General features: G+C 36.9%; 2 protein-coding genes across 4 annotated transcripts; one reads left to right on the top strand and one right to left on the bottom strand.

Moving 5' to 3' along the window:
* Window positions 1–306: 306 nt before the first annotated feature.
* Window positions 307–15,063, top strand: LOC122090310 (ribonuclease J-like). 3 transcript variants are annotated; one of them, XM_042660052.1, is made up of 17 exons: window positions 307–651; window positions 1,353–1,581; window positions 1,921–2,044; window positions 2,795–2,851; window positions 5,392–5,583; window positions 5,663–5,740; window positions 7,798–7,980; window positions 8,144–8,224; window positions 9,511–9,576; window positions 9,684–9,776; window positions 10,365–10,490; window positions 10,787–10,900; window positions 11,864–11,959; window positions 12,102–12,199; window positions 12,312–12,763; window positions 13,733–14,181; window positions 14,662–15,063. In XM_042660052.1, the coding sequence occupies exons 1-17, from the start codon at window positions 564–566 to the stop codon at window positions 14,758–14,760; spliced, it is 2,625 nt and encodes an 874-aa protein (XP_042515986.1). In that variant the 5' UTR covers window positions 307–563; the 3' UTR covers window positions 14,761–15,063. The 3 variants fall into 3 exon arrangements, with proteins under 3 accessions (XP_042515986.1, XP_042515985.1, XP_042515987.1); XM_042660051.1 differs by having other exon boundaries at window positions 316–669; XM_042660053.1 differs by lacking the exon at window positions 307–651 and having other exon boundaries at window positions 1,443–1,581; window positions 1,921–2,030.
* Window positions 15,064–16,512: 1,449 nt separating this feature from the next.
* LOC122090347 (ribulose-phosphate 3-epimerase, cytoplasmic isoform-like) lies at window positions 16,513–23,508 on the bottom strand. The gene is made up of 8 exons (XM_042660054.1): window positions 23,207–23,508; window positions 22,121–22,125; window positions 20,352–20,414; window positions 20,140–20,246; window positions 19,921–20,018; window positions 18,847–18,939; window positions 18,719–18,760; window positions 16,513–16,857 (listed from the first exon to the last, which is right to left on the bottom strand). The coding sequence occupies exons 1-8, from the start codon at window positions 23,327–23,329 to the stop codon at window positions 16,702–16,704; spliced, it is 687 nt and encodes a 228-aa protein (XP_042515988.1). The 5' UTR covers window positions 23,330–23,508; the 3' UTR covers window positions 16,513–16,701.
* Window positions 23,509–26,252: the final 2,744 nt, after the last annotated feature.

The raw sequence follows: 26,252 nt of genomic DNA, 5'->3' as shown, positions 1-26,252 counted from the left end.
ACCATCTGGATTTTCTTCTCTGCTTCAAGAGAATGGGCTTGTTATATAGGATTAAAACAACCTAGGGTCACATTAGCATGGTTTAGCCTTTTTGGTATCGGTATTAAAATGTAGGTATACCTTAAAACCAATTTATTCAGGATTTTAAAATATCAGATTGGATCGGTTGGTTCGGGGCGATCGGGTTGAAATTTTGTTGAGGCCGATCTTCTATTTGGAAACTAAGATTCAGGGGTATTTTTGTAAATATATCTTGGTGAGGTTACGATAATAGCCTTTTATGGCGGTAGTCTCACATTTGATGAAGGGAAGGGCGTCGTCCCAGCAAAACGATAAGAAAGATATTTCCCATTCCATGTCCATACAAAAGCCTCTCTACGCTTGTTTCCCCCTTGCAGCTCGCTTCTTCAACCCAGGTTTTCCTGAGGGCATTTTCTACTTCTACTCGTTCCAGAACAAGGACAAATTTATGGCTTCGAGTCTCTAGAACTACACAGTTCCTCGTTTTTCTAGTTAAGCAAGATTCTGAGCTTCTCGAGGAGTTTGTATCAGGAGAAAAGAAGATGGCTGCTTTGAGTGCTCTTTCTCTCTGCCCTTGTAGGCTTCCATGTCGATTATGCCCTAGGAGGAATTCCATTTCTTGCTCCTTAGGTGCTCCTAATTCTACAGGCATCAACTTCTCACTCTCTTTTTGGTGCAGCACTTTTACTGTAGGAGTTCTGATTAGGTTATGCTGTATTTCCGTGCAACAAAAGTTGATAAATCATCACTTTATTCATTAATTTAAAGAAAAAAGTTACTTATAAATTTTCTTGCATCGGGTTCATCGAAACGAATTTGAAAAAATTATTGTTTTTTGAACCTGCATTATCTGTTCAGTCCCCTTTCTGCAACACCTGTAAAATTATTCCTTAAATGGGTTAGTTGCTTGCATTTTGGTTGTGATATATTTTTATCTTTTTCCTCGTCCTTGAAGTTGGAAAATTCTATTTTTAGACTGCCATTTAAATTGTTATTTGTTTCACAGTTTCCTCTTTTGGTATTACCTCTATTGGAGCTTTCATTTGCACAAAATCAGTTCTTCCTGGAATGAAGCTTCATTCAGTTAATTCCATAATTTGTTCGAGGAACTCCTTCTGTTCCGATTGCTAGGTTTACCTCATTGAACTTGTCATTCATTGGTTGAGTTGTTGCTTTTATATGGTGATTCACTGCATTCCATATTAATTTTCATTTCTTCTTTCATTATTTTACTGGCAACGCCTTTTAGTCATGTGTTGAAGTTTCGTAGCAGCATGTTCTTTTACTTTTTCTATTCATAATTGATTATACTGATTTTGTGTTGATGACAGGTACTCGTGGGTGTAAAGTCCTAAACAAGAATTTGAAGAGAACAGAAGGAGCTGGGAAAAGTATGGAAGATTCTGTTCAGCGCAAAATGGAACAGTTCTATGAAGGGTCTGGTGGCCCCCCACTCCGTGTTCTTCCTATAGGTGGCCTGGGTGAAATAGGGATGAATTGCATGCTTGTGGGGAACTATGATCGTTACATTTTGATTGATGCTGGCGTCATGTTTCCAGGGTATGTTTTAGAAATTCAATAGCCACAGTTATCAAAATAATTTTGAAAATCTGTCTTTGCTTAGATCTACATAATCTAAAGTGTAGCTTTAACCCCTTTTAAGCCATTTAAAGTTTTCGGTTCACTCTGTAAATACATTGATTTCCTACCCTCAGTAGTTCTCTTAACATTGAAGTGTTGCATAGCACTGGCCAGTTACAACTTTCAATAAAAGAAGTTATTGTAGAAGCCATTTATTAGCAATGCTACAGGAGTTGTATCTTTCTACCATTTTTAAATTGTTCTCTTATTCTTGTTCTGATTGTTGGCTTTGGATCAATTTTCTTCCATGAATATCAGTTATGATGAGCTGGGTGTACAGAAAATTATACCTGACACAGCATTTATCAAGAGATGGGGCCATAAAATTGAAGCAGTTGTTATAACACATGGCCATGAAGACCACATTGGTGCGTTGCCTTGGGTAAAGTTTCTTTCCACTTTTGAATCTGTGATCATGTTCTGAACATTCCTTATGGCGTGTGCACATGTAGAAGGGTTGATATGTTATTTTGTTTCTGATCTAGCTGAAGCCTAATAAATCTCAAAATCCTAATCCATAATTGTTCTGGAGTGTCAGAAGAATAATGACAGGTGTATTGCTTGGGAATCTCCTATTTAGGTTTCCTTCATAAATTGGACCCCTACTTGTTGGCTAGTGAGCTACATAATGGTATACAGATGGTTGAATGAGCAAATGTCTTGTAACCTGACCCAGGTATTCCTATGTAGAAACAAAGTTTTGTTGGGACTTGGTTGCTCCAGAATCTCCTGATATCGTATAAGCTTCTTGAATGAATAAGATTTTTTTTTTAACATTCGCTTGATGCCCTAATCAACTGTGCTGAATTCAATAAGTATAAATCCTTGCGCATGACTCTTCTGCATAATTTGGATTTCAAGTCTAAAAGGACAAGGAAAATGAAATGTGACATTGCACTGGAGGGGTTTTACTCATGGAGTCAGGAAGGATGTTGAGGTCTAACAAAAATTTATGCAATGTTGCATCATTGTATTTTTGCCTCCACGTGTGGTCTGATTTGATAAGTTTTAATCATGATTTGTGATTGATTTGAAGGTTGAATATTACAACTTAAGGGGAAGTTATATTGAAAGGAATCGTGACTGTTTTGTTTGTTTGGTATTGGCAATTCATATTGTTTTTTCTGAGCAGGTAATCCCAGCTTTGGATTCAACTACACCCATATTTGCTTCATCCTTCACAATGGAGGTACGTAATAAGGGTATCGAAATGGTCTTCATTTTCTTGTATATATATTATGTGCCAGTCTTTTTTTTTGGCCCCCTAGAGATGAGCAAAGAAAAATTCTATCGTAAAGAAAAAGATAATAGAAAGCTAATGTTGCAACAATGGCAACAACAACATCAACAATAACAGAAACCAGCCCACAAAGGCCGGTCACCCACAACGGGACTACAGTGTGGGATAAGTACCTAGCCCCCCCATCTTTGCCACCTCTTGGGCTCTACAGTTGGCAGAACACATCCTCTACGTGAAAGAGAAGTTCCCTTGAGGCCAAAGCATCTGATTCTCCTAGTTGGAGGCAAATATATTCACCATGCTCCAGAAAGCGCTTTGATTTCCTTCTGTTATAGCATAAGAGCAAGAGCAATCTCAGTACCTCAATTATTGATAGAGCTACCAGAAATATTAAGTTCAATCATATTCTTTGCCATCTTTTATAGGGGGAGATAACTACATTCATGGTTTAAGGACTCCTCTGGCTGCTAGACTTGGGGAATCATAAAGATTTGAGGTGCTGATAATTGGAGAAATTTGACCTGTTAATGGTAGAAGAAGAAGAAGATAGAAAGAAAATAAAAGAAGAGGAGAAGGGATATGTTTAGGCTTCTCACTGAACTGTGGAGAGGGAATCCCACCAACTCCAGCCTTGGCGTCCCACCAAGGTAGAGCAATTCTGAATCCCACAGAACCATGCTCTGTCTCTCACAGAAATCTGCAAGCATAAGTTTAACACATTGTTCAGATCATTCAGGGTGGGCATGATTCCCTGTGCTTTATTTATAACTTCATGGAAATAGGCAAAATTAGAGATCTCCCACATGTGGAAGGAGAAATCCTTTACACCCAAGTTTTCTGCAAAATAGAAACTCTTCTGGAACTTAATAAAATAGAAGCTAACACATAATCCTGTATGCTCATGGCCTATATAACCCGTGGATCACTCAAAATTAAACATATTGATCCATTGTCCAGTCCAGTGGCATGTATTACTGCTGGCCTTCTTGTTCTTCTGAATTGCTTCACTGATACTTTATTTCTAATATTTGTAAGCCAAAAAAGGGGATCAATCATGGTTTAAGAACTTGGCGAGATCTCGCTTTCTCTCTCTTTTTGAAAATGGCGAGACAAGATGAGAGATCTCGATTGAGATCTCGGTGAATGTCTCGGTCTCGACTCAACTCAAGACCAAATCACATGGTGATCCTCAACTTGACCCAATTCGGCATAACTCGACATCTCTCGCCTATCTCGCCCTGTTGTGAAGAAAAAGTGAGCTTTTGGTAGTTTTTCTTGCCAAATTTCTCTTCTACAGTGTAGGTTAACAACTTCAACATTTGGAGATTGGATATTATCACTTCATCATCATCCTATGGAGATCCTTTTCTTCTTAAGAACAGTTTTAGGTAAAAACAACTTCTCAAAACCATTTTTTTTATCAGAAACATGGTCAATAGTTGTTTGTTTTATTGTGGAATAGCCTAGGGTGAAAGGTCTTAAGACTACTTACATAGGGTACGAAGTCAAAGTACCATTTTGGGTTTGATTTTTAAAAAGCTGATGTTTTCATTGTGTTTAGAAGGCCTAAAATAGGGTAAATGGCAAGTTTCAGGGTCTACAAAGACCATATGGTCATTGAGACCAATCACTGAGTCGACTAGGAAAAAAATACAAGATCTCTCTTTTTTGGTTTAACGAGACTAGGGGCGAGATCGAGATCTTAAACCTTGGGATCAAGTACAATATTAGTTCCAAGTGCAGGGGGTCGAATTATCAAAGCAAGTCCTTATGGCATTGTGGGATGATGCGGGCCCACATGGAACTTCTCTGGCATTGGCTCCCAATCGATTGAAAAGCTTCCAAACTTAATGTCGTTATGGTTGTGTGGATTGAGTAACTTGAATTCTGGTTCTTGTCTACTTAATTTTCTCTCGTTTTGGCTGCGAATAGTATTCTCATAATTTCGAGTACTTGGGCTTATGCTTGGCATTAGTGTTGACACTAGTCTTTATTTTCTTTGCTTGGAGTAGAGTTAGGCAGTCATTGATCATCTTTAGATTGTTTTTCTGGAGTTGTTATTCAAAGTAAAAGGGGGCAATCATGTCTTCATGTAAGGCTAGTTGATGCTATTTTCCATAGTTTGGTTATGTTTCTCTGTTTTTTCCCATCAAACCTTTGTGTTCTTCTGTGTAATTTTATAGCTAATATGCCTTATATATGTTTAATTGGAACCTTCTCATCTTGATTTTTAAAGCTAACTAGAACCCTAATATACCACCACCTGGTTATCTACTGTCTAGAAGATTCCACTTTGCAATCGTTGTCATTAATTATTATCCCTCTCTATTTGGTTTGTAATTGTCTTCATAAACTTGTTTCTTGATCTCACTAAATCTTGTGATTGTGGCAATTGGGAGTTTTTATGTTGGCTACATAGTTTTTCTTGCCATCATTGAATCTATTCATTTGGTACATAAAGATTATTTCTCTCCTTTATATGTCAACAGCTAATTAAAAAGCGTTTGAAGGAGTTTGGGATCTTTGTCCCATCCAGGCTCAAGGTTTTCAGGACGAGGAAGAAGTTCGTTGCTGGTCCTTTTGAAGTAGAGCCAATCAGGGTTACCCACTCTATTCCTGATTGTTGCGGATTGGTGCTCCGCTGTGCTGATGGAACAATTCTTCATACTGGTGACTGGAAGGTGATTATTGCCTCCAATTTCCTTTCCTTTCCTATTTTCAGAGTTACATTCTCACAGATGCAAATGCTAATTTCTACAGATTGATGAATCACCAATGGATGGGAAAGTTTTTGATCGTGGAGCTCTAGAGCAGCTCTCGAAGGAAGGAGTTACATTAGTAAGTTTCTTGAAACCATATATGTTTTGATTGCCTGTTTTTGTGCTGTTGGTACATTTTTTTTTATCATTTGGAGGACAGTGACCCCTCATTGATTTCTTGCATTTCACCCTGTCATGTTGGATGCACATGCAAGGGCCTTGTATTTCTTGTGTAATGATAATGGAAGATCTCTCTCTCTTTCTCTCTCTAGTGTGGTTTGAGTTGAATTTCTTTAGTGTATTCCTCTGGCTTCTTTACTAGAAGTCTCACAGCCTACCAAAATATCTATATTTATGTTGCACATATTCTCCTTTTAATTGACTTGCTTTTTAAACTATGTAATATAGTATAGAAAGAAAGAATGCTACCCGTCCACATTTCCCACGCCCAGACACAGCCCCTGGTTTCAGGGGGGCTGTGAAAAGGCACTCCTGCCCCCCCCCCCTCTGAAACCAGAGGCTGTGTCTGGGTGTGGGAAACACAGATTGGTAGTGGTCCACTTCCCTATAATATATCTAGGCGAATGGGCATGAGCAAAAATCTGGGCCCCTTGGTGTTGTAAAGACGGCACTTTTCATGTTTGAGTTGGAAACAGGAATGTTCCTTAACCTTAAAAAGTGGGGGTGTGTTTTAGGCCAGGAGCTGTATGTTGCTCAGTTGCTGTCCGAAGGATAGCAACTACAGCAGTACATATTTTTTTAGTGAAATTAAAGAATTTCAGCAATTATTTAAGTTATTTCTTTCATTCAAGTTTTTTTCTAATGCTCGAACTATGTTTTTATGCTTTATGACCTGCTGCATGCAGCTGGGTTTTTAATTCAAGGCTTAAGATGTTACCTTAAGCATAGGATGTAAATCCTTTGGATTTTAAGGCCATTATTCTATGTTTGGTGTGAATATGTATTCTATGAGTTAATTGTCATCCAGATAAAGATTTGATGCACCGGCACTCGAATGGTTGGACCAGCATGACTGGGTTTGGAAATCCAACTAGCCCAGACAGAACTGTCCCAACTTGGGTTTTTGGTCTAATAAGGGCCAGTAGTAATAGTTTATTTTTGGCATTGTTATTTAAATTATTGTTAGGGTGTAGTGGAGAGAATGGAGTTTGTTTCAAACTCTATAACAATTTTAGAGTTTGAATAGGAGTGTTTGTTTTCTTTTTCTTTATATATCTGTACCCAACTAGGGAAAGACAGAATGGAAATGAAAATATTGAGTTTGAATTTAACCTTACTGGGATCAATGTTGCGTGGTTAAACAGCGCATGTACTGCTAGTTATCTCTCCTATCTTCTTCCTTCCCTCCGGTAAGACTTCTAATCTTTTCTTTTCTCTTTCTGTGCTTTTTTTTATTCCTTCTCTATCCCATTCCTCTTCCATCTCTTACCTCGTATCTTGTCTACTCTGTTCTGGTGCTAGTATTGCTACAGCGAGAGGCACTGATCTCCCTCTGGCCGCCTCCTTTCAATCCCAGATTTTGGGGCTTTAATACCTACCTGTGGGCAACCCCTTTCTCTCCGTTTGAGAGCCTGCTGGACTGGGAAGTTTCAATCGAACTTCAGGTCTAGTTCTTCTTTCTACTGCCAGATCTAGTTTCAGCACTTTTGTTTCTTTTACAATTGTTTGTTCTGACCTGATTGTTGATTGACTTCCATAGATCTCATAGTGAGTAACCTTCGTCCAAAACTTCAGGTCGATTAGATCAATATTGAGAGTGATTTCTCTATTGGAATAATCCTGGTTTCTGCCTTCTTCTGTTGACCAAAGATGGAAGATGCCATCTAAGTTCTTCCATTCCTTTTTTATATTTTCATTTGCTAAATTACCCCCCTGTCCTTTATTTTAATTTCATTCCAAGTTTATCCTCTACCTTTAATTCCTAGTCCTCCTATCCTTTATTTCTCTAACAGCCATTTAAGATTCCTTTTCATTACAAATCTTCCATTCTTTTATAAACTTCACTTTATTCACTGTTTTTCCATTAAGCCTTTGTTTTAAGTGTTCTCTTGCTATTGTGAGCTCCGGACTGCTACGAAGCCTGAGTTTGAGTTGATTGTTTCCCTTACTTTTCAGATGATGAGTGACTCAACAAATGTGCTCTCACCTGGAAGAACTGTTAGTGAGACTGTTGTTGCAGATGCGCTACTGAGACGTATTTCAGATGCTAAAGGAAGAGTAATTACTACGCAATTTGCATCTAATATACATCGTCTAGGAAGTGTGAAAGCTGCAGCTGATTTAACTGGCCGGAAGCTGGTATGTGTGCAATGGTTTACCAAAGTGACTCAATATTTTCTTTGTTTTTCCTTCTTCATAACTTGCTGACGTCTGACGGTAATCCACCTTTAAAGTTGTGAAAGTACTAAATGTTTTTTTTATCAACTATGGATGGATCAGGATTTATTTGTCAGTGTAACAGGTATTTGTGGGAATGTCGTTAAGGACATACTTGGATGCTGCTTGGAGGGATGGAAAAGCACCAATTGATCCATCAACTCTGGTAACGGAAACATTTTTGTTTTATCATTTCTATTTTTGGTGTGACATCCTTTTCTTTTTTAATTCTTTTTATTGTTAATATCATGAAAAAAAAAATCTATTCATATTAATTATATGTAAGGGAGGTTTTATTTGTCATATGTGATCCTTGTCTTCTTTATATTATTCTGAAGTGGGTTGCTGTATCCACGTAACCTATTCATGATTTATTTTACTTTATTTATTTATTTTTTTTTTTTGTGGGCATGGGTCCATAGGGGCCAATTGAAGGTATTCTCTTTGTTGGTTTACTTTTTGAGTTCCTTTGCTGTTTATAATTCTTATTTTGATGTTTGCGGATGTGTTTGATTTGAAATGACGGAAAAGGTTAAAGTTGCGATGCTAACCGGTATTGTGTTAGGTTACCTTTATTGACATTCTTGTCTCTGCTTCCTCCATGGGTACACAGTGATTGATGAACAACATGGGTGTAATGATTTTGGAACGGTTACCATGCTGCTGTAGAACTTACTGTCAGTTTGTTGTTGTCCCATAGGCAGTTACATAGGTTGGTAGTTCTTGTGCATGCACATTTCACATACTGTTGATTTGGATTGCCTAGTGCGTCATATGATTTTTTTTTATTTGTTAGATTTGTAGGCATGGAAATTGCCAGTTCTATGGGGCTTGTATGTGACCCCTGGAGGTAGATTTTAACCATTTCTAGTTGCAAAAGTGATTTAGGAGTTGGAACTCAGTTGGATTAGAGTGCAGGAAGGGTACAAAACAGCAGTCTCAGAATTAAGGATTCGAGTTGTCTAGGAGGCGGCGGCATCTACATGGAATAAAATATAAGCATTTCAGATTTTTTTAAGGTATTTTGTCATGCATAGAAAACATAGGATGTTAAGGGGTAAATATTTTTGACTTGGCTGAATGTTAGAGTGAGAATGAGCAACTATTATACATTTTACCAAAGGAAGCCTTGGTGAATTTGTCATTGTGGTTTTGATGATAGTCACCGAAGATTAGGAAGGGAGGAGTTGGTTAATAAGTTTGAGATTTCATGTCTTCTTCTCTATTGTACTGCACAACAAGTAATAAAGTATTATAAGCAAGTATGGAGATATTCATTGGGGCTGAGGATGGTCTGTTTGTCTATTCTTATTTGATAATATGTCTGCTTTCTTTTCTTCTTTATTAGGATCTTGCCATGCATTATGCAATTTCCTTTATGTTGGAAATTTTTACGCGTTCTTTCTGTTGCCTTAGCCTCCTCATCTTGTCTCTCTTAAATATTTTGCACAGGTGAAAGTGGAAGATATTGATACTTATGCTCCGAAGGATTTGCTAATTGTTACAACAGGATCTCAAGTAAGATTACCTGAATGAATTCAGAACTCTATCAGTCCTTTCAACAATTATGAAAGTTCTATTGGAGTATCTTAGCTTGCATGTATGACTTTGTAGTATTGTGTCAGGCAGAACCACGTGCTGCTTTGAACCTTGCATCATATGGCGGTAGTCACTCCCTCAAGTTGAACAAGAATGATGTAATATTGTATTCAGCTAAGGTAACTGGTTGTGCTGATATAGTGGACACCATATTGTTAAACTTATTGAAGCCTTTTCCCAACTAAATGGGGCCGGCTACACGAATCATGTTTCACCGTACAGCCCCGTTTAAAGCCATATTTATTGTTAAAATAGTGTAAGATGTGATGAATGGGTTTTCCCTCCATATTATTTTTAAATGTTTCAGTTTGTAGGGCCGACATACCAGTAATTAAAGTGGCAATTGTAGGCTACTGTTGTGGACAATGAGTGCTATCTCTTTATTTCAATTTATCTTCCATAATGGACCACTTTATTATGTGTAGTTTATCTTAAAATTAGGTAACACAAGAATTTGACTTCCTACATTCCACCTTGATTGTTGGTATTCTGTTTTCCTCTTTTGTTTGATAATGGATTCCCCCCCCCCCACCACCTTTTTTCTTTTTTATAATGGTTTTCTGATAAACGTGGTCAATTCATAAGTCAACATATTTCACAAGGGTAGTAGCTTGATTACATTTTCTGATAATGCGATAGCTACAATCTTGTTGGAATTTATTGAGTTTTTATGCTATAGAGGTCACTTATTTGATTTTACCTTTTAGGTAATTCCAGGAAACGAGAATCGAGTGATGGATATGCTGAACCGGATAGCTGAAATTGGTTCAACAATTGTTATGGGAAAAAATGAGTACCTGCATACATCTGGTCATGGATACCGTGATGAACTGGTGGGTTAATCTGTGAATTTATGGCAGAATCGTATATGTTCCTGCAATCCTGTTATGTGATCTATGGATTTTCTGTTTTTACAAATTATAATCTTTTTAGTTATTGACAAAGAAAAACATCAAAGACTGTCTTTTGTTCATTTGTTGATTATCAAGCGTATTTCTTCATATGCTTTGTTCATATGTTTGTTTGTACTCAAATATATGATAATCTCATATATGATAATCTCATATATTTTAGTTGCCATCTTCTTTTGAGGTGGAATGCTTTCTTGAAATAACATCTGTTTTTGAAGGAGGAAGTACTTAAAATTGTGAAGCCGCAGCATTTTCTACCTATCCATGGAGAACTCTTGTTCTTGAAAGAGCATGAATTGCTTGGAAAATCAACTGGCATCCGACATACAACTGTGAGTTTGGCCTTTTAACTGAAATTTCCTGAATTTCTTTGGATGAATGCACTCAATTGGTGCTATTGATTTCGTTAGGTTTGCAAGGTCAATTTTCAATACTCATAACCTTGGTCTTGCAATACATGAAGTTTTTCCATAAACTTGCATCTTTTCAGATTGAGATCCACAATAGTTGCTCATCAGTTTATATATCTTGGCTAACTAGCTTTGTTTTCTAATGAAATCCTGCTTTGGAGTCACTAATTTGTCACACTAAGATGATTATTTGTTCTACAAGATCAAAATTTAAGGAGTCTAGGTTAGATTTGGGTTCTATTGAAATCCGAGAAGTTGGGATGACTTTTCCAGGACATCTTGCATGCCATCTAATATCTATGATGTAGGACTGGTTTAGGAAATCAAAATCTAAGGCTTCTGGGGTCAGGATTTAAATACTAATTGAAATTGGGAAATTTGGGGTGTAGGAGTTATGGATTTTTATATTTTTATGGTTGGTGTTTGCTGTCCAATCGGTGTACAAGGCACTTCTGCTGCATTAATGATAACGTCATATTAAGCTTTATCCCAACATTTTTAAGATTCTATATGCATGGTAATTTTTTTCTACTGTGATATTACTGGATGTCATATGTTGTGATGATTCACAAGAAGGTGCCTCTGCATTGCACTGGAAAAATCTATGGAGTGTGATCCCCTAGGCTTGGGATCAAATGCCGCCTTCATCTTCTCACCTTAATCAAGCTTTCACCTGCCCTCCCCCTCACCCCCACAAACCAAAAAAAAAAAAAAGCGTATTATATTCTGATGTTATAAGTGTATGGTTATGAAATGACCTATGATATGGTGTAGACTAGGCAGTGTTTGTATTTTGGGAATTCTCTTCCCTCTATAGACATTTATCTTTATGTATTATGTCTGTCTGTTTGCAAAAATCTAATGCTGTATTTTAACATCTTGCAGGTCGTAAAGAATGGTGAGATGCTGGGAGTTTCTCATCTTAGGAACAGAAGAGTAATTTCTAATGGTTTTATCTCCTTGGGGAAGGAAAATTTGCAGGTGAGTGATTAATGATCCCTTAGATGCTCCTTTTACTACTGTCTACCTTGCTCTCCCCCTTCCCATAAAAAAGAAGAGAAAAAAAGTGAAAATAGAAACGATGCTGTTCAGATTGATGCAAATTAATCCTATCTCCTTGCAGTTGATGTATAATGATGGTGATAAAGCATTCGGCACATCTACCGAACTTTGCATTGACGAGAGACTAAGGATAGCATCAGATGGTATTATAGTTGTCAGGTAGATGGCTTAATTCTTGTTGGATCAGACTTGTTTCTTACCCTGGATGTGCTTAAATAGATGTGGCATTTAGATATGGTCTTGTGTTTCTCAATGTCTTCATCCTTTGCAGCATGGAGATTTCACGCCCACAGAACATAGAAGGTCTACTTCAAAAAAGCCTCAAGGGAAAAATAAGGATCGTCACACGTTGCTTATGGCTTGACAAAGGCAGGCTTTTAGATGCTCTTTACAAAGCTGCTCATGCTGCACTATCGAGTTGTCCTGTGAACTGTCCGCTGGGTCACATGGAAAGAACTGTGTCCGAGGTACTGAGGAAGATGGTAAGGAAGTACAGTAGTAAAAGGCCTGATGTGATTGCAATAGCTGTCGAGAACACAGCTGGAGTTCTTGCTGATGAGCTAAGTGCACGATTATCTGGGAAGTCCGATGTTGGTTTTGGGTTATCACCATTGATTAAAGTGGTTGGTTCACGTCCTAGAAAGAGGTCGAGCAGGAAGCTTGAGGAAGCAGGCAGTGGCAACACCCATTCAGATGAGGATGCCTCACAACAAGAAATTGCAGGTTGCACTAGTTTTTATTTTATTTAATTTTTTAAAACCTTCTGATTTTTCTAACTGATCATAATATACTCACTCACACAAACCGAAAGAGGAAAACTCAGCTACACACCCCTTGATTTGAGCCGCAATATGCACCATGTGACAACACCAATTATCGGTTTGGCCAGAATTCAAATCCTATGTCCCAAGTTCCCAACATGCATTGGTTTTTTCCTCCTTTTTATTAAGTGTAGAACCCTTTCACCCCTATTTATTTTTTGGTTTTCAAAGCAATCTTGAAGCTTTTCCAAATGCATTTCTTAAAAAAAAAAAAAAAAAAAAAAGAACGAACACACAGACACACATTGATTGAAATAAGGGAACTCGCATCAAATATGAGTAATTTTAAAATGACAAAATTAGGTGTTATTTTATTACATTTAAAATGAAATGGATAGCTTTGAAACAGATGGAAAATGAAGATACAAAAACAAATTTTAAATAAATTTGAGGTAATTTTAAACATGTTAAAAGTTAGAAAATGATAATGTCTGTTCCCTACATGATCCATGTAGGATGCCTTTCGCTATTAGCTCAAGTATCTGCTTAACATGTGGGCCAATATAATCGAAGATCAGAGCCCCATATCAACACGTGGCTGATCCAAGGTCAAGGCTTCCTATCCAACTGTCAATTTGACCAGAGGTGTTTTCCTTGTGGCCCGAAAAGCTGGACTGTCAAGGAATGGCTTCCTTGAAGGGCCTTGTTAAGGAATTTGGGCTAAAAATAATATGACAAGTCTTAATGTTGTTCTCAAAATGTTGTTTTGGATTATTTTTTAAGCACATGGCCAGCATTTTTATGGTTTGAATTTCATCCATCATGTGTGTTAGATTGGAGGTTTCAGCTTTTTAGATTAAGCCTCGAAGCATTTTAGACTCTCAAAATGTTGCTTGCCTTTTAAAAACTAGTTATTCATCTACTCATACAGATGAGAGTGCCGAATTTGACCATTTGTTATCTGAGGAAGATGGAACAACATCAAGTTCTGACACAGAAGACTCATCTACACTACTAAATGAAAGCTCAGATGCTTTTTGGAATTCATTTGTAACAGCATCTCCGGATGAGGACCAAGTAAGTGATGGCAATGGTTCCATTCCACCAGAACATCTGAATCTCTGGCAAGATGGAACAGAAAGCATTGAGGAGGATTCTGTTCACTTGCCATCTCCCAGGCCCGTAAAAAGAAAAAAATGGAAGCCTGAAGAAATAACCAAACTCATTGGAATGCGGGGGGAATTCGATAGCAGATTTCAAGTTGTGAAGGGGCGAATGGTCCTTTGGGAAGAGATTTCCGCGAAGTTGCTAAGCCAAGGGATAAATCGATCTCCAGCACAATGCAAATGTCTCTGGGCATCTCTGATTCAGAAATATGAGGTTTGTCCCATCTCTTGTTTAACTTGGTTTGCTTCATTCATCCAAAAAATTTAAAATTCATCCAAAAAAACGTGGTTTGCTTTCTGATGGAAATATAGGGTCTTTTTGCATTCATTGTCAAAGGACCACATATTGTTGGGAGCACATAAGAAGTCATCCACTATTCTTCTTATATGACGCATGTTTATGAAGAGGGGGTGGGGGGGTGGGGGGAATATCTATGCCTGCACCAGAAATTTACTTTGTTCAGATTGTGGTTTGGAATGCTGAACTGATATAAAGTATTACAATGATGGCTCGGATCTAATTTTTGGCCTAGAAGATATTTCTGATAATTCCATCAAATCTAGGGGTCCCTTCCCCCACCCCCCCCTTTGAATTTCCACGTGGGTAGAATCAGGGAGGGTTTTTCCGCCATTCTGCCCTGATTCAATTAGTCCTTGTAATGTATTGCTTAAAATCTACTCTTTCTGTTAATAGGAGGAAAGCAAGAGTGGAAGGAAAAGCAAGAAAGGTTGGCCCTATTTTTCTGAAATGGATAAGATTTTATCTGATCGCAAGGCAGTGGCTACAAGATGAGTGGGCAGGTAGAGGAAATATTGGGCTTCACAAATTTTTGGTTGAGCTCTTGGTTTTCTTGCATCACTTTCTCTGAATGTGATGATCTGGGATAAATGAAAACTGGATGAACGTATTCTGAAGCCAAGAGCTTTTCAGTGAAATCGTTGGGTACACAGAGAACTGGTGAATGTACTGCTAGCGCATTCCCTGTAGGAGGAATATCTGTATTACTTAATGATGAACGGTGGCAATTGTACTGTGTTTCGATCAGCAGTGCAGGCTTTGTGATATTGTTTTTGGGTATTACTAGGTTAAATGAAATGAAATAAAAATGAAAAAGCGGAAGAAAGGCCATAACTTGGCTCAGTACATCCCACGGTTGCTCTGCATCTATTGATGATTTTCATGAACTGTTTCATTTGTTACCCTTCAAAATATTAGATCCATAATGACCAACAGTGTCTCTGATTTAGGTCTGTATATTAGCATCAGCTGCAGGAAATCTGCAGATACTAAGAAGCTTCTGAGTATTGCCGTCGGTGGGGATTTATCCATCAGGTCAATTGCAATAGTTAATGGCATGGGGTCGAATCATGGAATGTTATGGGTTTCTTTTACATAAATTCACTCTCGAAAACTCTCATATAATTCATAAAAACTATGATTGGTTGTAAAGGGAATTAAAGGAAAGGAAAGTGAAATTTTTATACTTAAAAATGAATTATATGTAGTCATTACTATGTGAGTTTAACATTAATTTCAAATCATATCATATTTGGTCATAAAATTTCACTTTATTTTGCAACCAAAACCTTTTGCTATATCTGTAAAATATATCATTATTAAATGTGTTTAAAAAGTTAAGTGGCTTATACAAACATAGGGTAATGATTATAAACATTTTTTTTTTAAATATGAAATTTCACTTCCTTTCCCTTTAAATTTCCATTACAATCAAACAGCCAAAACATTTTGTTTGTAGCACTTCCTTGGTGTATTGGCGTCTGAAACCATCAGACATCACACAGGAGGATGGTCTCTCTCTGTCTCTCCCCATTAGGCATTAGGCAAGAACATTTAAGAAATCTTCTTCTGAAGATAACTGGACAAATCTAACTTCTTAACGCACCAGCACCAGTTTCGTGGTTGATATCTACAGCAAGGGAAAGGCACTAATGAATGCTGCATTCGGAATCAAGTACAGCATTGAAGAAGAATTCTTATGGAAAATTAATCCTAAGAATCAGGAAACAGCGTCTACCAGTGATCAGACAGACTTCCACAGAATGTCTTGTCCACCAACATCTCTAATCTCTGGAGTCTAATAGTGCAGCAAAAGGAATACCACCCATGGATTAAGGTGACAAAGTTCACATTATGATGAGATTGGGAATCGGAGTTCAACAATGGCGTCCATATGGCTCTATCTGGCCTTTTTTCTTCTTTTAGTACTTATCCAACCCTTCTTCCACCCACTAAGAGTTCAAGAGTGTGGGCTACACCACGTCAAAACCCAAGTTGCATCCCAGTCACAATCAACTGAATAAAGAATATCAGTGGAAAAGTAAATCCAAGTAGAATCCCACTCAGAAAATACCTCTTGAGTCCTCTACTGCCAAGGTTTCAAATCCATTTGGTAATTTCATGCATGTCTTTTGACCATTTCTCCATGCTTCCTCATCCTTCCAGGGTACAAAGAGATCATCTAGTTAGATCAGCCTTCTGCTAAACAATTAGTTTGTAAAAGCAAAACCAGATAAAAATTTGAAGTTGGGGGAAAAAAATCACTTGATTTTATTACATTCTCAAATTTCAGTACATCAAACAGACCGTTGTATGCTTGAAAACTATCGATGGAAACTTTTCCAATCAGTTATCGATACAAAATCAATTTCGGGTAATTGTACAGCCAACAAGATTATTGATAGATATGAATCACCAAGACGTAATTTATCTGTATTAATTCTTTTGCTGTGCTTTCTCCACAGTTTTCCTCATAACAGATATAACCTCGGCCGGTTCTGGAGCTCCAAATACTGAACTTCCAGCCACGATACAATTTGCCCCTGCTGAAGCTGCTGTATCAATGGTTGAAGCTCCCAAGCCACCATCCACCTGCATGTCCAGTCCAAGTTGGTCATGCTTCAAATTAGGAAAATGTGAGAAGCTTAAAGAGTAGACTACGAAGAAAACCATCAACATTGGCTATGCAAACATAGTTGGTTTTGGCCTCTGCATTTAAGATAGAATAAAAGACCCTGTACTTCAGTACCGAAAAAACTGAAAAATTGGCACAGCTACAAGGGAGAACCCACTGTCTATGAGATCCACTCCAGTGGAGCCAGCCAGATCAGATGACCAGAACCTCTTTTGGATGATCATTGTTATTCTCCCCCAGAAAAATTGGTTGAACCAGAAAGCGTACAGAGAACAATAAAGATTATTGTGTAGCTCTTTTTAACTTAGAGATCATTTGGTGGGTTCTACAAAAAAAAAAAAAAAAAAAAAAAAAAAAAGAAAGAAAGAAAGAAAGAAAAAAAGAAAAAAAAGATTCTCAGTAAATACATGGGATGTGATACAGGGCCTGTCATATCCACTATAATTACTTCCAGTCCCTTTTGACAATGTGAATTAGTGCCTCTAAATCATAGTTAGACAAAGCAATCAAGGTGATGGAGGATAGCCAAAAATCAAGGCGACACCAACAATGCAACAAGGCGTTGCCTAGGTGTCAGGCTTGACAACTATGCTCTAAACCAGTCCAGGCTGAACCGCCTATCGCTTAGGCTCCGCCTTTATAACTATGCTCCAAATACATAGATGGGAGGAGAAAGATATTCCAATCACAGTGAAAAATGAAAATACACAAGGTGTCAGCATCAGGCCTGCCTGCAGCTCTTCACATTAGTCATGGATAGGTTTGACTAGACATCTGGGATGGGAGGCACGACCTAAGATGGTTACCGCTGAGACAATTATAAAAACCAGAAACAAGGCTGGTTAAATCAGTTAACTGGAATTTTCCACTTTCCATTATGACTCCTGGTTTATATGAGAACGAGAAAACTAAACTAATTCAGACCGGCAGACCACTTCCGTCCTACTCTTGGGTGAGCTGGAGTGCAGCCATCAAATCCACTGAACTACCTAGAAGCTATCGCTTCTGGTTCTTAAAACTGTGGCTGATGATATAGTACTGGTTTGAGAGATGTTTCAAACAAGAAGGTTGAGACAAGAGTAAAGCAGTGTATATGAAATAGAACCTCTTTAACAAAGTTGCTCATAGAATGTTTTGAGATCAACACATTGTTAAAACTAAAGGCAAAAATTCATATGGAATGACCATAAGACAAGTAATGCTTCATAGAACAACACAGAAACAACATATACAAAAAAGGAGTACAGTTATGATGGAAACATTAGGAAGGATAGAATCAGATATAAAAATATTCAAGGGAAAGGGAAAGGATTGCATCGAAATGGCAAGAAAAAAAAATAAATAAATAAATGCTTTCAACAACAGATATGATACTAAATAAAGTGGAAAGTAGAATGGGATTCATGAAGCTCTCACAATCACTCTCTCTGTGCTGGAAGAAGGATGGGGGGAGGCAGGTGGGTTGACTATCTAATCAAAAGGCAGGAGAGGATTATGCAGGTATAGTGGAGGTAGACCATCCTTTTGCAGGCTGATACATGAATAATCTGTCTATGTGGAAGGGCCACCCATAAGCTGAACATCAATCACCACACATTCATAACTTTCTCCAAAACCATAATTGCTTGATGAACATCAATCACCTCAGACACTCAGACTTTTCTCCAAAACCATAATTGATTGATTACCTTCTCACATGTAAAATAATTTTTACAAAGATATGTATTTCCTCATATGAGAAGAAGATATGCATCATAAGGAACAATATTATAAGCTGTAAATAATGACAATGAAGTTAAATGCTGGAAAACATCTTACCTCTATATCAAGGGAGGGGTACTTCTTTCTCAATGTACGCACCTGAATTATATTAAAAAAAAAAAGAGGCAGATTTATCAATTTTAAAGAGAGTTACCATGAAAACGTGATTAAAGAAAGCAACTGACCTTATCCATCATTTCTGGCATGAATTTTTGACCACCAAATCCAGGTTCCACAGTCATTACAAGGACCATTTCAACAGGGTTTTCACTCTCAACCTGCATGGCAAGAAGTTGCAACATATTATTTTGATTTGTAGCTTTTCCAAATCAAAAGTAGCACTAAGCTTGATTAATGGACACTGCACAGCCTGTATGGAATTTTCAGTAAACAATATTTTGTTTATATAGGAAGCATTGGGTTTAGGAAGCTGAACATTCCATTGAGACGATAAAGTTCCACTCCTGGCCCAACTATAATTTGTAAATAAAAAAGAAGCTGAAAAACAGACTCTCAGGTTAATATTTAACCAGTGTCCCCCTTTTCGGGATAAGTGTAAAATTTTTATTGACAAGTGAAAAAAAGGTGCCGCCATGCTTTTGCTAACATAATTCATATCAGGCTATAAGCAGAATTGCCCAACATGGTAGACATCAAGTGTGGACAAAAAAACTTGGTTTTTCCACAATTTCCAAACTGTAAAGTTTCATTCCTTATACTCTGCTCTATCATCTTAAGTTCAACATTTCAGGAACTTCTGTCAGATATCTTTTCTCTTCCTCTCTTTCTGATTGTATAACTTAATTACTGGTAACATTGGATATTTTCCTCATCTTTCTAAAAAAATTCCAACTATCAAAAATAAAATTAAAAGTCCAAGACTTGAACCACTTGACCATCAGTCTCTTGTCCCCTAAGAAGAGCAAATATATTGTGATTCCAATCAACTCATTGTTTTCTTAATTTTTCCCCATTGACAAATTGGTTTAAGAGACACAGACATGCCAGCATAATTTTGATTCATTTGTATAGACTTTTTCCTTATCTAGTAAATTTTAATCAGCACCTATAAAAAGCTATGAATTAGTAAGAGAATTCTATATTTAAATTTGCAAAAGTGGGCAGGGTCACAAAATCATATTTCACAGCTTCCCAGGTCATAGAGAAACTTCCTTAAACCCATGTGCCTCACAAATCTTAAAACCAGTAGAAAAATACATGAAAAGGTAGGGTGTGGGGTAGAAATAGGAAATCCATACAAGAGGGTAAATTTCTTCAATTGGAGTTCCAGGCTTTACTGCTACTGCAGGCTTCATGCCTTTTTCCTTGATTTTAGGAATGAGTTCTTGCCAATTATCTGCAAAAAGTTGTTATACAACCAATTAATTAAAAGTTCAAAACAGAAAAAGGAAAAATAGGAGATGAAAGGAAAAGAGGATTGCTAGGAAAAGAATAGTTTAGAAAATGCAAAAATGCACCTTTGGCTGCTTCATAATGAAAGGTAAAACCAGAAGCACCAGCTTTTCCTAATGGTTCCACATAATCAAGAGGATTTGTAACCATCAAGTGGCAGTCCAGAAATATCCTATAAAAGAAGATAACCACATACTTTTCTTAATTAATAATTACAAACTTCCCATTAGCAAGGATAAAGATAAACAAATAACAGCAGAAAAAAAAATGGCATTACTCAGTGTGCTTCCTCAACGACTCAATCACTGGAGCTCCAATGGTAAGATTTGGTACAAAGTGCCTACCAAGAATGAAATGTTTGTAAGAAACATACCCTCCATTAAAACGCTCTGATAACATAGATATTTACTCCATTTTTTACCTATTATTTGTGCTATAATTTGTAATTAACAGGCCAAAAAGAAAGTTTAAAAATCCAAAAAGATTATTACCTAAGTAGTAAAAAAATCTTTTAATTATATATCTTTTGGATGAAAACATCCTTGAGAAAAATTCAAGAACAAAATTTATGTTTTCACTTCGACATTGGTTGCAAATAAATTAGCACTACTAGAAATATTTCTAATTTAATTTTTTTCCTAACTTCGATTTATATCTAAAAAAGGCGTATCCAGTGCAGGAGGTTGGGTAAGGCCATAATGTACACAGCCTTACCCCCGCTTCACGGAGAGGCTGTTTATGGAGTAGAACCCGTAACACTAGGTTGCAATGGAGCAACCTTACTATTGCACCGAGGTCCGCCCTCTCAAAAATACGCATTTATATTGGTTCAAAATTTCAAAATATAGTAAAATACTAAACTCCAAATTCACATTTAATCTCATTCTACTTCATGTTAAAGGTGTGCTCTTTCAGCATTCAACTATTGAAGTCCATATGTTAAGATTCATTTCTCTTGCATATCACATCTTTTCACTGACACATTTGATGGGTCCTTATTCCACACGTATAATCCATATACCGGAATGGTATTACTTCTAGGTTCCGTCAAATAAATTTTTTTTTTTTCATTCTATATATCCTTGTCATTCCACTCATAAGCCTTAAAATCTTCATATCCACTATACTTAGTCTATTTATATGTTGTTTATCTATTGCCCAACATTCAACTCTGATTTAGAAAAAAAAACCCTTCCTAATAAATCATAACTACAAAAAATAACATCTAACAAAGCTAAAATTTTTGGTGAGAATGACATGAAAGCTTGTGATTGAACAGAAAATATGTGCCAGATAGAGTACAAGGCAAAAAATGACTTGTGTCATCCCAAGTAGTTGGTGTAAGAGTAAAATAAGTTGCATTTACTTGAGATACAAAAAGAAACTACAAACATCTCTAATAAAACTCAAATTACCTTTATGTGGACTTGTACTACTAAATAGCTGTAAGAATGACCATAATAGAACCAAATGTTTAATTCACAAGAACAGAAATGGGGGGGGGGGGGATAAAGCTAAAATCCAAGCTCAAATATACTGAAACTAACTATTATTAATACATCCGAGGGGAGTTTAGACAGTATAAATAAGATGAATAGTAGGAAATGAAAAAATTATACATTTAATGATTTCAAACAATATTTTGTCTAGTAGTCCGCTCAAGATTTTTAATCTCTATAGCTTCCCTCAGTCCTCCCTTACTGTAGCTTTAATGCTCATGAGTCATAATCACTTCAAAACCTAAATTTTCAAGAAGCTAATTTTTACAGTGTAGGTAGGCGAGACAAGATAATTGATTTATTATCTTATTCTAAATGTATGATAACACAAATCATATTCTTTAAATGAACTTCAGAAGCAGAAAGAACAGTGGAGGGAAGCACTTTATACATGTTTCCCATAGACCATGGAATGATATAATATGCATTTTGCAGGCATCTAGAAACTATAAGCACTGTAAGTAGAATACATTACAAATGTTCAAAAACGAACAAAGGCATGAGAAAGTCCAAGGTATTACAATAGAAGAGCGATAGCTTGACCTACCCATCCTGCAATAAAACCAACAAAGCAGTTAGCATTGTTAGACAAATATAACAAAATTTTGATTTAAAATACAAGAATTTATTGTTCAGAAAATATCAAAGCATCACATAAGAAATTTGAAAACAGACAGGTATGTGTAGAAACGCAACCCTAAAACGATACAGAAGATAATGGAAAAATAGAACAAACAATGCACACAGATTTACGAGGTTTGGCAAGGTTGCCTACGTCCTCAGTGAGATGAGATCCTGCTTCACTATCAATGAAAATAGGGTTACAGCGCTTGTCCCTCACACCTCTCAGTATTGCTTGTATTACAGAGAAAGAAACCATCACTACAAATATATAGCGAAAAACCCTAATCCGGAAAGTACACAAATGCCCTCAAATAAAAAATTCGAGCGGGGGGTTGCGCCCCCTACACCCCCTGCTATGCAGAGGGGCTCCTGACCCCTTGCAACCCCCACGGCCCGCTAACCGGGTATTGGGACAGCCATTCTGCCTGTCGAGGCGCTGCACCAGTACTCTCTCGATTAAACTGTGACGGAATACAAGACATCGTACGCCAAATGTATGATGAATAGAATAAGTGAAGAAATATAGAGCACAATGTGATAAACCGCATGCTGACGATAGATCACACAATTAGTAAGAGATTTTCCAAGTGGGAGGCAAGAACAATCAGTTCAAGATAGGTCCTCAATAATTTAAAGTGCTACAGATGATCTGTTCTCAGTTGACAGACAAGATTCCAAATAGTTAGTCACTTAATGCCAGCTCCCCAAATCTCCGTGAAGAATTGAACTGGTATTAGCAAGTGGGAGGAATTTGTTTCAACTCGAAATCATAAACCAAATGTTTCGTGACAGAAGAGAAGGAATGCATTGGATTAACAAAACCGTATCGATGATTCCACAAATCCTAATCTTCAGGGATTAAATAAAAACAGACCAAAAGAGTTAAAAAAAATTGGGGAATATTCGAGACACATAGAATTTGCAGCCGAGACATGGGAGATGAAGATCTAGGTTTTAGTAAGAATTTCAGACGCCCTAATTAAATAATCAACAATTAAATGAAACGTACCATGATATCCATGTGAAGCCAGTCGGCGCCGCATTGGCACATGCGGTGGGCCTCCGATGCCAAATTTGCGAAGTCAGATGATAGCATCGAGGGTGCGATTTTAGCTGTTGCAGTAGCCTCCATGTCGGGAACTATTGTAACTAAGCAATTCCTTCTTCTTCTTCTTCTTCTTCCGCTTCTCTTCTCGAGGGCGAACGAGTGAACGAATCCCGTGAACCCCGAAAAGAAAATTGCAGAGCGAGCGAGAGAGAAACGCCAGAAAATTCAAAAATGAATGTTGGAAGTCAGGTGTCCGTAGTGTGAAAAGAACTAATAAACTTGTACAAATTTTTTTTTCTCTGGGTAAAATATTAACTTGTCCAGTTTGACAAGTCAAAAGATGCCTGATGATCATACTAACCGCTAATAAAATACTAATAAATCCTCTATTACTATATGGTTTATACCGCCTCTTCCCTTCCAGAAAGAGGTGTTCTCATTTCTCTAATTTCTACCCAAAAATAATTCTCTAATATGTATTTGGCGGTATGACATGATTCAAGACTACAAGGAGGGGTGTCAAAACTTAGCCCGACTAGATAAAATCGATCGAAATCGATCGATAAAATTCGAACCAAACCAACTGATATTTATTGGATTAGTTTTGGATTGAGGCATGTTGGGACCGACTAAAAACTGGTCCAAACCAAACTGATCAATAACAAAATCAAAACCAAACCGAATGAAACCGATAAAAAAAATAAATGAATATGAGATTATAAATTGGTGAATTGGCGATCCATTTTTTACAATATTAATGAGCAAATTTTTTATTGTAAGGGGAATTGTTACAAATCATTGAATATTAAGTTATGAATAGAGAAATTAATTTGTAAATTGTAATAATGCTTCCATTGATTTCCTTGTTCACTATAGAAAATTAGTTGGATAGCTAAATGAATGATTGGATGATAGGGTTCATTTTGTGACTCCAATATTATTTATCTTCTAGTAATTTGTTATCCATTGGTTTCAATAATAGTTATCTTTCCCTTACAACGATAATTCATGATTTAATTATAAATTTAAAGTGTTTTTTTGTCAAATCTTGTCATTGTAAGTTATGAATGTAAGAATCATTATGGTGCATACCCAATAATAAATCGATCTAAACCGATATTAACTCAATATTGAAAAATCAAAATAAATCAAAGTAAACCAAAATCAAACCAGATCAAAATCGAAACCGACGGAAAACTGAAGTTCCTTAACGAGTTGATTTTGGTCTCTCTCATTCCTAGACCAAAATCGATTCAACCCAACTGAAATCAAACCGAACCATCCAATTGACACCCCTAACTACAGCATGCCATAACCTATAATATGTAACAGTAGAGGTTAGTAATTTTTTTCCCCTAACTTATATCAAATGTTGTTAAATTAAAATATTATATTCCTTCTTAATTGAAACTTTACCACCAGATTGTCTAAATACATATCTACAATATTTAAAACTTGACACCTTTTAAATGTCTCTCACACATGTGATTTATTTAAAACTTGACACTTTTTATTTTTAATTTTTGGGTAATGAACATCCTATTAAATTAGGGTCATCAAATTGCCATTTTTTTTATATTAAAAATTGGATATCTAAAAATAGTTATTAGTTGAAATCTTTATTAACCTATATGTTATGAGGGTAGAATAAGAATTTCAAATAGGTTAAATGGGTTGGGCTTATGTGGGCTTGTAATTGATCGATCCGGTCTGACAACCAACAAGTAAGGCCCTTGCATTGAAAACGACCGTTTATAATAGGTTAGGCTTATGCAGACTTGTAATCAATCAATCTAGGTCAAGCGACTGACGATAAACCCTTGCAACCTGAATGACTATTTATAATAGGGTCAGGCTTGAGCCCAAGGACCGAGCAAGTTTTAGGTTTCATTAGTTGGGTCAACAGGGCCTATTGGTGCCAGCTTAGAATTGACACCCCTTCCATCGTCTTTCTCCTTGTCGAGATAGGACTTTAGGCTAGCTGTTCACAAATTTTCATTTGACATGACCCATGGGTGAGAAATTTATGTAATCTTCTCTACTTTCGTAAAAGGGGAGAAGATTTCCTAAAAATCAGCATGACCCTACCCTATACCAACATGGGAGCCAATGGAAGCATGTGCAGAAGCATCAACAAAGGCAAAGTCTCTGCCCTTCATGAGGGTTGGGACTTTCATTTCCCCCCCTCTAACCCTAGCTTGTGCACATGCTTTCATTGGCCCCACGCTGGTTTAAGGGCCACGTAACTTGGTAGCAAACTCCTTCCTTAGAGAAAAAGAAAGGTTAGGTTCTCTGAGCTACCAGGGGAGAGTATGCTAGCGCCCTCTTTACATGAAATGACCTCACTGCCCCCTTTTATGTACAAATCCATTTTGTCACACCTTATTCATGGAGTACTCTATGTCATTTGCTTAGAGAACCTACTTCCACCATTCTTCCTAACACTAAAGGTTATTTAAACCTAATGCTAATCCTAGGCCAAGGCACTGAGCACTAGGCTCAGAGAGCCTTTTCTCGTGTCTACACTGCAAGGACCTCTCATGAAAAAAAAACCTTTTTTTTATTTTTTTATTGTTCGTGATTAATTTTTCTTTGAGAGACAGAGGGCTGTTGAAGAGGCATGTTCCATGAATGTTTGTTGATTCCATTATCTTTACCTTTTTATTTTAGCATGGTCCATGACTTTATTGGTATTGAGTTAATGATAATTATAAGAAATCCATTGGCAATGAGACACAAATTTTCACGATGTCACGAGTCTCATGGCAAAACAAATATGCATGACTCATTGTCACCTATCTTTCAACCCTTGTTAATAGAAATAAAATAGAAAATTACCCTTTAAGGCTCAATTTGTTTCAACATTAAGTGGTCATAAGTAAAATATATTTTTTGGGCATAAAATATTGATTTTTATTTTAAAATTTTGTCTCTTATGTTTATTTATTGTTTATGATGAAATAAATTCTAAATTGTATGATTCTTTTTTGGGATTATCTAAATGATA

This window comes from Macadamia integrifolia, chromosome 2 (genome assembly GCF_013358625.1).
Source record: "Macadamia integrifolia cultivar HAES 741 chromosome 2, SCU_Mint_v3, whole genome shotgun sequence".
NCBI lineage: Eukaryota > Viridiplantae > Streptophyta > Magnoliopsida > Proteales > Proteaceae > Macadamia > Macadamia integrifolia.
The sequence above is the reverse complement of the archived record's forward strand: the minus strand, read 5'-3'. Positions and strand labels throughout refer to the sequence as shown.